The sequence below is a fragment of the Pollicipes pollicipes genome, unplaced genomic scaffold, assembly GCF_011947565.3.
Source record: "Pollicipes pollicipes isolate AB1234 unplaced genomic scaffold, Ppol_2.1 Scaffold_4219;HRSCAF=4965_pilon_pilon_pilon, whole genome shotgun sequence".
NCBI classification, from domain to species: domain Eukaryota; kingdom Metazoa; phylum Arthropoda; class Thecostraca; order Pollicipedomorpha; family Pollicipedidae; genus Pollicipes; species Pollicipes pollicipes.
This window is the reverse complement of record NW_023596448.1, coordinates 28,222,639-28,238,455: the sequence shown is the minus strand read 5'-3', so window position 1 is coordinate 28,238,455 and position 15,817 is coordinate 28,222,639. Positions and strand designations below refer to the sequence as shown.

General features: G+C 57.1%; 1 protein-coding gene across 1 annotated transcript in view; it reads left to right on the top strand.

Moving 5' to 3' along the window:
- Positions 1-15,817, top strand: part of LOC119095308 (dynein beta chain, ciliary) — a 91,004-nt gene that overhangs the window by 71,033 nt on the left and 4,154 nt on the right. Inside the window, exons 72-88 of the mRNA XM_037218158.1 lie at positions 706-864; positions 1,167-1,360; positions 1,882-2,086; positions 3,695-3,859; positions 4,563-4,703; positions 5,481-5,651; positions 5,983-6,131; positions 6,476-6,643; positions 7,236-7,368; positions 7,657-7,800; positions 10,947-11,084; positions 11,590-11,679; positions 12,086-12,221; positions 12,684-12,859; positions 14,320-14,458; positions 14,910-15,013; positions 15,302-15,412. Coding sequence (XP_037074053.1) covers positions 706-864; positions 1,167-1,360; positions 1,882-2,086; positions 3,695-3,859; positions 4,563-4,703; positions 5,481-5,651; positions 5,983-6,131; positions 6,476-6,643; positions 7,236-7,368; positions 7,657-7,800; positions 10,947-11,084; positions 11,590-11,679; positions 12,086-12,221; positions 12,684-12,859; positions 14,320-14,458; positions 14,910-15,013; positions 15,302-15,412 — 2,523 coding nt within the window. The remainder of the gene's footprint in view (positions 1-705; positions 865-1,166; positions 1,361-1,881; positions 2,087-3,694; positions 3,860-4,562; positions 4,704-5,480; positions 5,652-5,982; positions 6,132-6,475; positions 6,644-7,235; positions 7,369-7,656; positions 7,801-10,946; positions 11,085-11,589; positions 11,680-12,085; positions 12,222-12,683; positions 12,860-14,319; positions 14,459-14,909; positions 15,014-15,301; positions 15,413-15,817) is intronic.

Below are 15,817 nucleotides of genomic sequence, written 5' to 3'. Positions count from 1 at the left end.
CTCCAGTGGTGGCGCGTTGTAACCCAGCCCGGCGGACGAGTACCACCATATGACGCAGCCACTGGCCGGCTGTTGTCGGCGGCGGCGGTGTCGTGCGTCGTCGCGAGTGGTGACGCCGGAGCAGCGGTGTTAATCGGGGGCGACACCGCGAGTGGTGTCGCCCTCGATCAACTGCGAGAGTGAACGGCCCGCTGTTTATACCTGTGTGTGGTCAAAAGGACAGAATCTCGGCGTGGATGGATTTTTTTTGTTGGTAATGCACAAGAACGATAACACATCCGCTGCATGATAAGATCGATGTCGATATACGGACTTGCAAAGTCGCTGCCTCTGTCCCCTGTTTGAATGTCCTGTCTTGTCCGGGGCGATGTCAGTGCGCATCATGGCTTCAGCGGCGCTGCCGTCTGGTGTCAGAGCCGCGCGCGCTGGGTCTGTCCGAGCTCGGCGGTGACGTCGCGTGCGCCAGGTCCGTGCGCACGCAACTGTTCAGCCAACACCGCGTGTGCCAGGTCCGTGCGCACGCAACTGTTCAGCCAACACCGCGTGTGCAAGGTCCGTGCGCACCAATGTGCCGCCGCCGCCGCGTGCGCCAGGTCCGCGCGTGAGCTACTGTGTTCGCCGCCGCGTGCGCCAGGTCCGTGCGCGCACGACTGCGCCGCCGCCGCCGCCGCCGCGCCCGTGTCACGCCCGGCCGCCGGCCGCCAGGTGCCGACCACGCCCGAGCTGGACCCGCTCTCGCTGCTGACGGACGAGGCGCAGATCGCCACCTGGAACAACGAGGGTCTGCCCAACGACCGCATGTCGGCGGAGAACGCCACCATCCTCACCAAGTCGGAGCGCTGGCCGCTCATGATTGATCCTCAGGTGCGGCCGCCGACGCGCTGAACCCGTCCACCGGCTCTCCACGAGCCAGCCAGTGTAGATGGCACGCGTGGGCGAGGAGCCACACGAAACCAGTGCCACTCGCTGTCAGTGCGGTGGGCTCGGCGCATGCGCAGACGTCGAATATCACGGCGTTGTTTTGTGGTGTTGTGTAGGTACAGGCTCATGCGCGGTCATCGTGCTGTCTTAAGTCGTGCTGTACTATCGCCGTTTCGAACGAACTGTGCTCGAGGGCGTTAACGCGAGCACGACGCGGCCGTCACGCGCGCCGCCCGCTCCGCCAGCTGCAAGGCATCAAGTGGATCAAGACCAGGTACGGCGCCGAGCTGAAGGTGATTCGGCTGGGCCAGCGCGGCTACATGGACGTGGTGGAGCAGGCCATCAGCGCCGGCTCCGTCGTGCTGGTGGAGAACATCGGCGAGTCGGTCGATCCCGTGCTCGACCCGCTGCTGGCGCGCAACCTCATCCGCAAGGGCAGGTACGTCGGCCGCCCCGGCCGCCCCGGCCAACGCCGGTGGCGGAGCGGCCGGCTGCCGGGGGGAAGCGTAGGTTCGATTCTCTGCTGTGGATGCGACCGATGACCGATAGGAACGCGGCCGTCGCTGGGCCGGATGCAGGGCTGCGGGGTGACGTGCATCACGCGTCTGTAAGAGCAGACGAACCTGACGCCGGCCGGCCAGGTGCCCGGATCTGGTCCAGTGATAGGTTGGAGTTTCAGCAGGAGCAGGCAGAGTGTCTTAATGGCCTGGCCAAGCTGCGCTAGCCAAGGAGAAGCGAGCTTGCTTGACGTGGTCATAGCCTTCCGTAGTGCTGACAACTCTCAACGATATATTTCATTGGTGCCATGCTGGGTCTAAGCGGACTACACGATTTGGACGCCAGTTCTCAACAACTACAAACTCGGTTTATCCGTGTAGTGACATGCCACGGACCCGGGTCCATGTGTGCTACTGCTGACGTGGTGCGGCGCCGCAGACTTACGTGCGCACTGTCCGCTAGCGCCATCAAGCTGGGCGACAAGGAGGTGGAGTACAACCCGGAGTTCCGGCTGATCCTGCACACCAAGCTCGCCAACCCGCACTACAAGCCCGAGATGCAGGCGCAGACCACGCTCATCAACTTCACCGTCACCAAGGACGGCCTGGAGGACCAGCTGCTGGCCGAGGTGGTGAAGGCCGAGCGGCCCGACCTCGAGGAGCAGAAGGTAAGGTCACGCTCGCTCCGGGACGCCGGCTGATGGCCGAGATGGTGAAAGCCGAGCGGCCCGACCTCGAGGAGCAGAAGGTAAGGTCACGCTCGCTCCCGGACACCAGCTGCTGGCCGAGGTGGTGAAGGCCGAGCGGCCCGACCTCGAGGAACAGAAGGTAAGGTCACGCTCGCTCCCGGACACCAGCTGATGGCCGAGGTGGTGAAGGCCGAGCGGCCCGACCTCGAGGAGCAGAAGGTAAGGTCACGCCCACCCCGGGATACTAGCTGCTGGCCGAGGCGGTGAAGGCCGAGCGGCCCGACCCCGAGGAGCAGAAGGTAAGGCCACGCTCGCTCCGGGACACCACCTGCTGGCCGAGGTAGTGAAGGCCGAGCGGCCCGACCTCGAGGAGCAGAAGGTAAGGTCACGCTCGCTCCGGGACACCAGCTGCTGGCCGAGGTGGTGAATGCCCGAGGCCCGACCTCGAGGAGCAGAAGGTAAGGTCACGCTCGCTCCGGGACGCCGACTGATGGCCGAGGTGGTGAAGGCCCGGTGATCCAAGCTCGAAGAGCAGAGGTTACGTACACTGGTATACCCTAGACGTTACGCGGCCGCGGCCGGGCCGGTGGCGTGCGTGTCTGGAACGATACGAGACAAACCATTTGTTGGGAAAGATCCGTTCTCCGGTCCCAAGCAACGTATCGGAGTGCTGGCAAGTGGTGTACTTGATTTCTGGTCTTTCGGGGGCTGCAAGAATCATCACTGATCACATACTTTGCTGGTGAATAAGATAATGCGGACATTAGTGTGTGCGCTGTGTGCCGCGGTCATCATGTTCATCGTCATAAAAATGTTCTATGATCATTCGTGCGAAACCAAGGAATGTGGGACGGGTGTGGCGTCACTTCCGTAAGAAGAGAAAGTGATATTTAGCTTCGCTTCGTGCCGTAGTTCAATTATCTGAGTTGAAAATTCTGCTGTGATCGATTTACAAGTCCATAACTAGTCTAAGAAGATAACATAACTATTGTTTTCTGTAAGATGGTCTAGCTCATAGCGTTGGCAAATGGTTATGCGTGGTCAAAATAAAAATATTGGTGAGCCCTATGTTATCTTTAATGCCTGCTCAGACTTACGTTGACTTCAGATGCGTTGCCAGCTTGAGCGGAATATAAGAAAGTTGCAGATGTATTGGCGGCTAACTCCGCTATCTTATTAATGCCTTACTGATTTATTTTGAACTTATGGAAGAAAAACGAAACTTCGATTGACAAATAATGAGACGGGCACGTTGAATATGCCTGTCTAACCATGATTCGTCAAAAGCTCAGAACAGGGCGTCCCCACGAAATTCTGGAATGCTGAAACTTTTTTTGGCGCTGCGCACTCGCTCCATCGATAGTTTGTGCGCACGGCGGATTTCCGTAAAGCTTCACTGCAGCGAAATGCTGTGCGCTGCCAAATGCTACAAGGCTTTCACCATATTTGCTGAGAACCCTAGGTGATTTCAAAATTGAAGCCACTTTAAGGCTTAGAATGTATGGGAATTAGTATAAACTTGACTTATGCATAATTGGCCTTACTTATATCAACTTTATAATCGAATCCTCTCCACTCTGCGTGCAGTACAACCTAACGAAGCAGCAGAACGAATTCAAGATTCTGCTGAAGAAGTTGGAGGATAATCTGCTGTCGCGTCTGTCTTCTGCCGGCGGCAACTTCCTGGGAGACACAGAGCTGGTGGAGAATCTCGAGTATACCAAGGCCACAGCTGCTGAGGTCCAAGACAAGGTCAGTCCAGACACGGCGAGATTTCTTGGCGTGAGAGAAGAGGTGCTGCTTCTTAAGGGCATTACAAATAGTGCCGCAGACGTGGGACTGTGTCACATTTTTGCCCAACAGTGCCTTTTTACTGCCTGCTTTGCGTATTAAGAAGGTTTGACGTAGCTCAAACCGGGCGTTGCGCGAGCAGTTGGCGTCACTTGACTTGCAAAGCCTTTTTTAAGTTTGTTGAACAGTTGAAATGGATTGCGTCTACGAATAGAAAAGCGAGTTGATGCGTAGAAAGATGTGGCTTACTCCCCACGTTAATTTCGCGCCTGTCTTGTTTACCAGGAGTTTTATCGCCCGAGCTCTGATGCAGCGTCTCAGTCACTGCGTTACGACTGAATGCAAGGGATGTGGTGGTGATATTTCCAGTGGTTTGGTCGGTTGGAAAGCTGTTTTTGTAATGCAAAATGCCACCCTTACTTCAGGAAAATAAAATTATATGGTCTGTTAGTAGGTCCAACCCTTTAATATTAAGGTCGAACGCCTTTTGGCTGCTATATGAATAAATAGTGCGGCTGATGCTGTAGCCGGAGCGGGTGGCCGGTAGACCAGGGCCAGGGCGCCGGCCGAGCGGCGTGGTGCGGTGGCCGACTGGGCTGTGGAGCGGCGTGTCGGCCGGTGCAGTCAGCGGTGACGGGAGGTGACGTCGCCGGCGCTGCCGCAGGTGATCGAGGGCCGCGAGACGTCCATCCAGATCGACGAGGCCCGCGAGCTGTACCGGCCGGCCGCCGCGCGCGCCTCACTGCTCTATTTCATCCTCAACGACCTGCACAAGATCAACCCCATCTACCAGTTCTCGCTCAAGGTGGGCGCCGAGCTGGCTCCGGTGCTGCGGAGCTGGCTGGCCCCGGTGCAGGGCCGTCGCCGGTGTCGGCCCTGCCCGCCAGTGGTGTGGCGGACCCCCGGTGCCGGTCCGTGCCCGAGCGACGCTCGTGTCGCGCAGCAGACGCTGGTGCCGGCCTGCGGCGTTAGCCAGGCGTGCGGTGCCGGTGGCCGGTGGCCGGCGCGAGCCCAGCCGGCTCCATCACTCACGCCTCCTCTGGGGCGTGTCGTGACGGCAGCTGGTGACGGCGAGAGTGGCTCGCGGATGGCGACAGATGGAGCCTCGTGGTCGTGGCCGGCGTCGACCGGCTAGCCCACGCTACCGCCGGCGCCGCGCCGCTGTCTGGGACTGGCCGTGCCGATCCGTCCGCCGTACACCGGCATCATCTGCCAGGTGGAATGTGTGGACGCGGTGACGCTTCTCGCGCAGCGTCTCGCGGGTGCTCGTAAGTCGGCTCTCTGGGCGGATTGGCTCACCAGGAACCTGTTCGGCAGCACAGCGATGGTCACGTTGGCTTGGTGCCGACTCAGCCTGTGAGGAACAAACGGGTGTTGATCTCTTAATGATGCGATTTGGGCGTTCGGTCGGCCCTGGCTGGTATCGTTTGGAGTGAGCTGCTCGGTTGCGCTGTCAGACAGCACCGCGTCGGAGCGGTGTCTGCTGTCTGAGACGTCGCGGCCCTGTCTTGGAGTGGGATGGGTGGCCGCCTCAAGTGTGGACGCCGCCGCGTCCTCACGGAGCCCACCTCTCCCGCGGCAGGCGTTCAGCGTGGTGTTCCACAAGGCCATGAGCAAGGCGGAGCCGGCGGAGGAGGTGAAGGACCGCGTGGAGAACCTGATTGACAGCGTCACCTACTCGGTCTTCATGTACACCACACGTGGTCTGTTCGAATGCGACAAGCTCATCTTCACCGCTCAGATGGCGTTCCAGGCGAGTGACCCCGTCAACGGCTGAGGCGGGCGCGTAAATCGATTGAGCCTGCTCATGTTATCCGTCTGGTTCAGTCGGTGATTGCGAACGCTCAGTGTTCTAACATTCTCAGTCGGCAGCGCTGAAGGCGTGCATTGATATCCTACCGTCACAATGGCACTTGATCGGCGCAGAGTAGGAGACGGAGAAACTCAGTTGATGATGTGTTAGTGACAGACTAGCTAGTTTGCTGCTGCGTTGGGCTTATCTCAAAGACATCCGCACCTCAGACTGAGAGTTCGCCAACTGCGCTGCTTGCGGGCTGCTTTTGAGTGATCCACTGCTGGTGCAGATACTGTTGGAGAGCAAGGAGATTCATTACTACGAGCTGGACTTCCTGCTGCGCTTCCCAATCACCCCGAACGTCACGTCCCCGGTGGACTTCCTCACCAACACATACTGGGGCGCCATCAAGTCCCTCAGCTCCCTGGAGGAGTTCAAGTGAGTCGCTGCGCCTGGTGTCTCTCACGTGCCGATAGCTCACTGCTGGGGCGGTCTGGTTTGACCGTGCTGCGGGCTGGGCTGGGATGTGCGCAGTGCGCATCATGCAGGGTAAGCAGTCACCGTCACCGCCGTTTCTCGCTCACTGGCTTCCGATATGGTTTGTAGGCCTAGAAACAATGCATTCTTTGTGCACAGCCACTCTCTGTATAGGGTTTATCATGCACGACACCTGCGCCTGTTGTGTGCGTTTTGGCTCAAGAGACGTCACGGAAAATGTTGGCCAGCTTACTGCCGATGCGGCGCCCGTCCGTTGTAACGGGCCGCGCCCGGCGCCGCCGCAGGAACCTGGACCGCGACATCGAGGGCTCGGCCAAGCGCTGGAAGAAGTTCTGCGAGTCGGAGTGTCCGGAGAAGGAGAAGTTCCCGCAGGAGTGGAAGAACAAGTCGGCGCTGCAGCGACTGTGCATGATGCGCGCCCTGCGGCCGGACCGCATGACCTACGCCGTCCGGTGAGTGGTGGCCACGGCCGCGGGGGAGGGGAGGAGCACACAACCGGAGGTCCGGCACCAGTGCTGAGACGGCCGCCTCTGCGACAAGCCGCTCAGGTGGTATTGTCAAACGGCGAGCTGGAAGAAAATCGTGTTATCCATCTCGTACCGTAAGTGTCGACGATCAAAACCTGCCCATTGGGTTTTGAAATGTTAGTTGCCAGGTGCATGATGAATAAGTCAAGCGTGGTGTCCGCTGTCTTTTATATCCTTGCATGAGCGTATAATTGGGACGGCGATACGCGCGCCGTTAGCCTGTGCGCTATATAATTGGGACGGCGATACGCGCCGTTATGTATGTATGTGTATGCGTGTTATTGGGGCTATGTGGCGTAACAGGCCGCTGAGTTTATATTACGTCGAGCGCCCTTCACTGTGGCCGAAGGAGCGGACACTACGGAGAATCAGGCCCTGCACGCCTGTTTTTTCAGATGCGTAGCTGAATCACTACGCTAGCGGTGTGCTAGCTAGAGGTCAAAAATGCCCCTGCGCATTTTTGCGGCGCTTCGTAGCGATGGTGGTGACCGTTCGTGTGGCACGTCTTTGATTACAGAGCTTTCATCGAAGAAAGGCTTGGATTTAAGTACATCGAGGGCCGAAGTGTGGAGTTCTCGAAGTCGTTCGAAGAGTCGGGTCCGTCCACGCCCATCTTCTTCATCTTATCACCTGGCGTGGACCCATTGAAAGTACGCCAGAGCATGCACTTACATGAAATGTGCTCATCTGAACCGGACTGAATGCCCAAAATTTGTAGCTAGCTTTTTGGGATAGTCATGGCTATTTATTTCTGACGCCCGCTGTGGTTAAACACACGGATGAACTGTATTGCCCCGTGACGTTCCGGTTACAGTCGTTTCCGAGAGAGGGGTAGATACTTTGTGTCATATCTTGCTGAACATCGCCTGTCTGAGCCGTTCGCGGACCGGAGGGCACGGCGTGTCCGCGTCTGTCGCTGACTCTGGCCGCCATCGCAGGATGTGGAGAAGCTGGGCCGCAAGCTGCGCTTCACGTTCGACCACAAGAACTTCCACAGCGTGTCGCTGGGCCAGGGCCAGGAGGTGGTGGCCGAGAACGCGCTGGAGGTGGCCGCCAAGCACGGCCACTGGGTCATCTTGCAGGTGGGTGGCGCCGGCCGCGCCTAAGCCAGGCGGCGCGCGCCGGCCGCCGTCTGGCTGGGGCGCAGGGGATGCCGTATGGCGCCGTACAGTTGTATTCTGAAGCGGCCCCAGCCACGCCAAAGCCAGGCGGCGCGCGCTGGCCGCCGCCGGGCTAGGGCGCAGGGGACGCTGTATGGCGCCGTACAGTTGTATTCAGAAGCGGCGCCGGTTTGTGGCGTCGTGCCGTGCGTGCTCGCCAGCGTTACGCACGACAGGCGCGGTAGCCTCGAAGGGAGGGAGACGCGACTGCCGACCTGCCGGCCTGTGCTGCGCATCACAGCAAGTGCGTGATAGATACTGGTCTTGGCAGTATCTGGACGTGTGTTGGTGTAACCTCCCACCCAGCGCAGCACCACCGGCACGGTCTTGTCACAGCTGGGACTGAATATTGGTGCCAGCGGCTATCTGGTGCGTAGAAGCCGTCTGGCATAGTATCAGTTCCTTCCAACCTATGGGTTACAAGACAAGCATCGAGGTGTTTTTATAGCGGGGTTGACATTAGTATGTTCTAGACACCGTAACACCAATAATAATGACAAGAATATTGTCAACGCACATATTCTCTGGCCAATAATTACCTGGCGATGCGCCCAAGTGACAGGCCAGTTTGATACCCAGACCTCTTCAGCCCTCCAAGCCTCGGTCTCAGACCTCCTCACACAACCATATTTAACCTAGATGCTTTCCACAAGCAAAGTTTCACTGGTGTCTATGCTAGGCCACTGACCTTATTTGACCTTAGGAAAGTATAGGTGACCAGAAACCATGGGCATTGCATTTATGTACATTTGGCGATAAGTACTACGTTACTGAGCATACTCTTCAAAATATATGGTTGATCGGAGTTGTTTTAGGTAAATGACCTCCATGACCTCCATGATTTAAAAAAACTAGATTAGCCTGTTTGTGTCCTTGTGATCCAGAATTTCGAAATGAACGTCCAAAACTCCATAAGGTAAGGTGTTCGGTAATCAAGATATTTTACTTCTGACCCTGATAGGACCATCCTGCCCGACCCAGGTCAATGGGATTTGTCGTAGTTTTTACTGCAATTACCTAGTTTAAGAAACCGACACAAAGCTTTATGGCTTTGTCCTGCACGCCGTTGTCGCATCATATTGAAAGATTCCTTGGGCATTGGCATCGCTAACAACAATGGCCAGGCTTGAACCTTCTCAAAGTCAGTGAACTTACAAGGTGCATTTATTTGTTATATCAAGGGATCAATTATTCAGTTGTTTACAGCTGTACGACGCTTGGTGCGACCACACCATGCCGTGTGGAAATTCTTGTGGAAAATCCTCCGGGGAGCCTTAAGCTCCCCCCCCCCACCCACACACACACACACACGCACGCACGCACGCACGCACGCACGCACGCACGCACGCACGCACGCACGCACGCACACACGCACGCACGCACGCACGCACGCACGCACACACACACACACACACACATGCACGCACGCACGCACGCACGCACGCACGCACGCACGCACGCACGCACGCACGCACGCACGCACACACACACACACACACACACACACACACACACACACACACACACACACACACACACACACACACACACACACACACACACACACACACACACACACACACACACACACACACACACACACACACACGCTCGAGTGCATTTTGACCTCGCTTACCATTACACATATTTTGGAACGGTCGATGAGTTGAATTTATTGGTACGTCTCGCGGCAGAACAGCCTGTGACGGCATTGAGAGGACCGTGAGGCGAGCCGTAGCTCGAGAGAGGAACCGGTACTGCTACGGGTCACATTTTCTCAGGGGACCATGGACGAATTCCGTACAGAAATTGACTGTCAGTATCTGGTTCTTTATCATCAAATAATCGGAAGTCGCAGTTGAGGCTGAGAAGCTCGCTGCGCCATTCGCTACAGTCAAGATAACTTCAGACACTCAAAAACACCAGCCGGTTTGCTCCGCCTGAACCAGGGCAGGTGACCAATGACCGTGCATCAGCTGTCCTGTGCAGATGGGCGAGTTGTTCGGAGGATTCAGACAAAACAGCGACCAGGCTTAAAACACCTAAGAAGAGGTGAAGTTGTCACCATTTTTACAGATGTCCATCGGTCATCGACGGGCCTTGGGTAAACCTTATGTGGTTTGTATTTGTACGTTTTTGCCACTGGTCAATCTATGTCAAAATGTGGTGACCCTTAGTTCTGGCCTGTTGGGTTAATTTACATGCATTTGCATTATCACTTGGTGCTAGTATTTCATATGTTTTACAGTCGAAAATTTAATGCGGAGTAGTTTTTCCTGTGTTTTTGTTGGCGCTAGGACGTCAAATGTATATCAACGTCACATAAGCTCTGCAAATAGCTAAAGGATGTATCCATATCGTGACCCGTGTGTCGGATAGAGCGGGTATTCTGCTAGGTGGACTCAACGCGTCAAATAGCCCATGGTACGCAGCTGCAAATAAATCTGAACGATGGCCAATGCAAAAGATGACGGTAGACTAACGTGTCGATTTGACGACTTCGAGAGAAGTGAGGAGGACCATGTTTTGGGCCATGGGAATGCTGTTTAGACACTTGTACCTGCGGAAACTTGTTTTGCCTTGCAAGGAAAGACAGCACGCGAAGTGTCTCATTTTGCTGAATACAAAGTAGAGAACGGACATGATACGAAGGTTAAACGATGACTTTTGGCTAGGGTCACGAGGTTACATTTTCCTACGGACGGGCGGATTTTGTGTTTCAGTTCCGTGGCACGAATCTTTGTGACCTCGAAAATGTCTACGTTGATGATATTTCCTCTTTCATAATGGGTGCCACGACACATGAGCCCTCTGATGTCAAATCCAACTAGGAAATCACCTCGAGGCATTCTCGTGACCCATACGCCAGATGGACCTGCTAGTGTGTCAGGTGGATTTTGCACGTCTGATGAGCCCGAGCATTGATTTTCAGTAAAGCCTGAGACATCACCGTGCTTAGCTGCCATGCTGGTGCCCCGCCGGGTGGGAGACCACACCTGTTATTGCCGCTCACCGTGCCGATGTTGGAAAGGCGGGGAACGTGTGACCGTCGCCCGTCGTCCCCTCAGAACATCCACCTGGTGAAGAACTGGCTGCCGCGACTGGAGAAGCGGCTGGAGACCAACAGCCAGTCGGGGCACAAGAAGTACCGCGTGTTCATGTCGGCAGAGCCGGCGCCCACGCCGGACGCGCACATCATACCGCAGGTGAGTCGGGTACCTGGCCAGTGCTGGTGGCCACGGCTCGCGCCGCAGGCGAAGACCAGCTGGCGCGCCGCTGCCTCTGCGGTTCGGAACCTCACCGCGGCCAACCCGCATTACTTGGTAGTAACGCGGCACAGTCTAACAGTCCAGGGCGACAGAGCATTTATTTAGCGAGGGATTTTGTGCTGAAGATTGTGTTTTGGCCTCTTGGAGTACGCCGCGGTGACCAAACCCAGTTTGATGAGCTAAGCGGCCACGTCATTTATTGAGTTCTTGATGCACATTACTCTTTTCTCTAATTCACGACAACGATCAGCAAGTAGCATTTGATATGCTAGCATTTTGGATGTGCTTTTGAAGCGGTACTTCGTGTGCTGGACGACTTCGCCTTGGCTCGACTCACCGTCAGGGGAAGGGGGGGGGGGGCGGGGGAGTCTGGAATTATGCGGAGAGAACTCAGCTGACGTGCTCTTTCCACCACCGAAGTGTGACAACTCGCTCCTCGCAGGGAATCCTCGAGTCGGCGATTAAGATAACGAACGAGCCTCCTACGGGGATGTTCGCAAACCTGCACAAGGCGCTGGACAACTTCACGCAGGTCAGCGCAGCCCGTCTTCCGTCGGAAAAGCCGGACGCTGGAGTTGTGCTGCTCGATGCGCCTTTGAAGAATACATCGCCGCACATTACACGGTTTCAGGAGCTAATAGTGGTAGCGCCACCGTGGTTATGACTTTAAATGAGATTACTGCCGTAAAGTGAATCATTGTGACGCGATGTTGGCCGCCGCTGCATCTTTTGCCGATGCGAGAACCGACTTTCACCGATGCGAGTGCCGACTTTCAACGATGCGAGTGCCGACACTCACCGATGCGAGTGCCGACTTTCAACAATGCGAGTGCCGACATTCACCGATGCTAGTAGCAGCTTTCACCGATGCGAGTGCCGATATTCACCGAACCGGTGGCGCCATGCAGGGCCATTAACCGTGCCGCACTCCGCTGCAGGACACGCTGGAGATGTGCACCAAGGAGGCCGAGTTCAAGTCGATCCTGTTCTCGCTCTGCTACTTCCACGCGGTGGTGGCTGAGCGTAGGAAGTTCGGGCCGCAGGGCTGGAACCGGCCCTACCCCTTCAACGTCGGTACGGCCGGAGCGGCAGGGTGGGCTGTCCGTGGGATGACGGCGAGGGGGGAGGGTCAGCTGGGAGTGTCAGCTCCCGACGACGGAGTCGTGGCCATTTCACACCGCCACGGTCACTGCTACCGTACACGGTATGTGCCGGTGCTACCAAAACGGCTCACCTGATCAATCACTTTGCTTCATTTGGTATGGAATATGGTGCGAGCCGGTGACAACCATGAGGGGAAACTGGCCGAACCATTCTAACGATGTCTAGGCGTTTTCACGATGGTATCCGCTTGTCTGCGCGACAATTAATTTATGTTAGTACAACTTCTTTTCTACATCAGCTCGGTCGCACCATTACCTTTTGTATCAGCTCAACGGCATTGCAACGCCTTTATGACGGGATGGTACGTATGGCGATGGCCGGTACAGCGGCAGTCGTGGTCTGCGTCTGACGCGCCCCCCCGGCCCGCCGCAGGCGACCTGACCATCAGCGTCAACGTGCTCTTCAACTACCTGGAGGCCAACAGCAAGGTACCGTGGGAGGACCTGCGCTACCTGTTCGGCGAGATCATGTACGGCGGCCATATCACCGACGACTGGGACCGCCGGCTCTGCCGCACCTACCTCGAGGTTTACATGCACCCGGACCAGGTGGGTGCGCGCCGGCGGCCGCGCCGCGTCTCCAGCGGCCGCCGGCGGCGGTGTGGTCGGAGCGCTGGTTCGGCGGGGCGGCGTGACACTGGAGACGTCACCCCGATGCCGGCAGGCCGGCGGCCGCTCGCTGCTGAGGCGTCTGCGCCGGAGTGGCGTACGCCGGGCTCGGGGCAGCGGGTTTGTTGGGTGTTTATGCAGGCACGTGGGCTGCAGAAAGCCACGAAATCGCGAGAGAGTGATCACTTCACCCTCTGGAATGAGAAGTGGAAATTACTAGTGTTGGAACTTAGGGATTCTGGACGATGAATTCTAGGTCAGATTAGGTCCAACAATGTGAAAATCCAGATTTTTTTACAAGTGCTCCCAGACATCCTCGCGCAACCGCCTGAAATCTGGATACCTTTTCTAAGCAAAATGTCAGTGGTGTTTATTTCAGGTCAGTGGCCTTGTTGGCCTTAAGCTGATGGGTACTTAAAACTTACGCAATCGTTTTTTATTTTCGAATTTGAATAAGCGCCAAGGATTACGATAAGCGGTATATTCCTGAGCACAAAATGTTGGTCTGGGTTCGTTTAGGTCAACGACCTACTCTGTCCGTCAAGAAATCCATGGATGATGTCTGCTGCGGTCTCTGTTATGGGGAAATTCGAAATAAGCATCAGAAACTAACCAAAAAAGCGCGCTCCAAAAAAGGCAGGCTGGTTTTCACCTCGGCTAACCTTCATACCTCATCCAAGGTCAATGAAATTTTCCGTTATCCTAAATATAGTGTTCTACTTGTCTACAAAACTATTAGAGATGCATGGCTGTGCATAGCACTCCGTTGTCGTACCAGATCGAACTATTCACTAGAAATCGCCTTCGCTGACAGCTATGGCCTAACTGACCGGTCATACGTCAGCGATATTGCAAGGTGCATCTAATTTATATATCAAAGATCCGCTTTTCAACTGCCTGCAGCTACACAATGTTGGCTCGACTGCACCGCGCCTTTCGTAAATTAGTCTGGAAAAACCCTGGGGGCTGAACTTGACCCCCACTCTAATGCATTTTAGCAGAGGAGGTGGCGTATGTGTCGCGGCGTCTCGGGTGATACCGTGTTGTGCCGAGGTGTCAGCAGCACTGCTGACCAGCGCAGCACTGGTCTGCCCGCTCCGGGGAGGCTGTGCTCCTGGCCAGTGCGTTGCTGACCAGCGCAGCACTGGTCTGCCCGCTCCGGGGAGGCTGTGCTCCTGGCCAGTGCGTTGCTGACCAGCGCAGCACTGGTTTGCCCGCTCCGGGGAGACTGTGCTCCTGGCCAGCGCGTTGCTGACCAGCGCAGCACTGGTCTGCCCGCTCCGGGGAGGCGGTGCTCCCGGCTGACGCGCCGCTGACCGGCGCAGCACTGCTCGGCCCGCTCTGGCTGAGGCCGTGTTCCCGGCCGGCGCGTTGCTGACCGCGCCGCCGCCGGTCCTCAGCTGGAGGGCGACCTGTTCTTCGCGCCGGGCTTCGCCAGCCCGCCCAACTCCGACTACAAGGGCTACCACGCGTACGTGGACGAGATGCTGCCGCCAGAGTCGCCCTACCTGTACGGCCTCCATCCCAACGCTGAGATCGGTGAGTGGCGCCGGCAGGGGCCGCAGGATCGGCCCCGTGGCTGGCTGGGTGGCTGCTTGCCCCGCACCGGCAGGCCGAGACACATGTCCGGTCGCCAGAGCTCCAGACTCATGACGCGATTCGGCGGGTTGCCGGGTTTGCGTTTTGATATTCACACGCTGGGGAGATGCGTGCAGTGTGATAGTTTCCACCGTCGGACGTGAGCCCGCGACGCGCAAGACGACAATCCTTCCAGCGGTGCAATACCAGCAAGTGCAGAGCTGCGGCCGCCCTACGGACGGCTCTCTCGGCCGTCCTACTTCTGCGTCCTGTGCTCAAGCTGACTCACACGCACACTCCTCACTCACACTGTGAAAAGCCGGTGCGGGCAGCGCTGGCCGCCAGTGCGGCGAGCGCTGCCCTGCGGCAGCCACGGCTGACGGCCCTGGCGCCTCGCTCTCGTCTCCGCCAGGGTTTCTGACGGCCACCTCCGACAACCTGTTCCGCATCGTGTTCGAGCTGCAGCCGCGCGACTCGGGCGGAGGCGGTGGCGTCACCACCACCCGAGAGGAGAAGGTGAGTCAGTGACTCGGGGGATGGGACTCCCTGATTCGGGGGAAGGGAGCTGAGTGGCGCCTGGCCGGATACGGCGAGCGCGACCTGTTCGGAAGTGCTCTTGGATGCGTTGATGCTTCGATAGTTGCCGTATACTGTTAAGGTGCCGTGTGTATGTGATAACCGTAATTCGTTTTAATGTTTGCCCATTCCGTGTAACGTCCGCGTACCACTGCGGGTGAGCTCCAGCCCCCGCCTTGCCTTGCGCGGCCCGGCGCCTCCGTCCTGACCTCGACGTCCGGTCACCAGGTCAAGCAGATCCTGGACGACATCGTGGACAAGCTGCCGGACGAATTCAACATGTCAGAGATCATGGGCAAGGTGGAGGAGCGCACGCCGTATGTGGTGGTGGCGTTCCAGGTACGGTGCTGTCGGACCTGGCCACGCGCAGCTCCGCCAAATGATGGCCACTCTGTGTGTGTGTGTGTGTGTGTGTCATTGGGGCTTTTACGACGCACTCATCTGCTGAGGCTATATGGCGTCGCCTGCCTCTCACCCCGGCAGGAAGGGCGGCCACCGCGGGGAATCGAACCCCGTACCTCTGGTTTCCCAGACGCGCAGTGGTTAACGCAGACGCGGTAACCACTACACTACCGGCATCCTCGCCACTCTGTCGTCCAAAGGTAGAACCCCGTATGTTCACTTCTGGCCATTTTGCGTTTTTTGTGTCAGTTGATTCGTCTTCTCGCGCTGAATTGTGATATTCAAACCGGTAGTGGAAATTTTCACAAACTTTTAGCTGAAAAAGGGATGACGGTTTGGAAA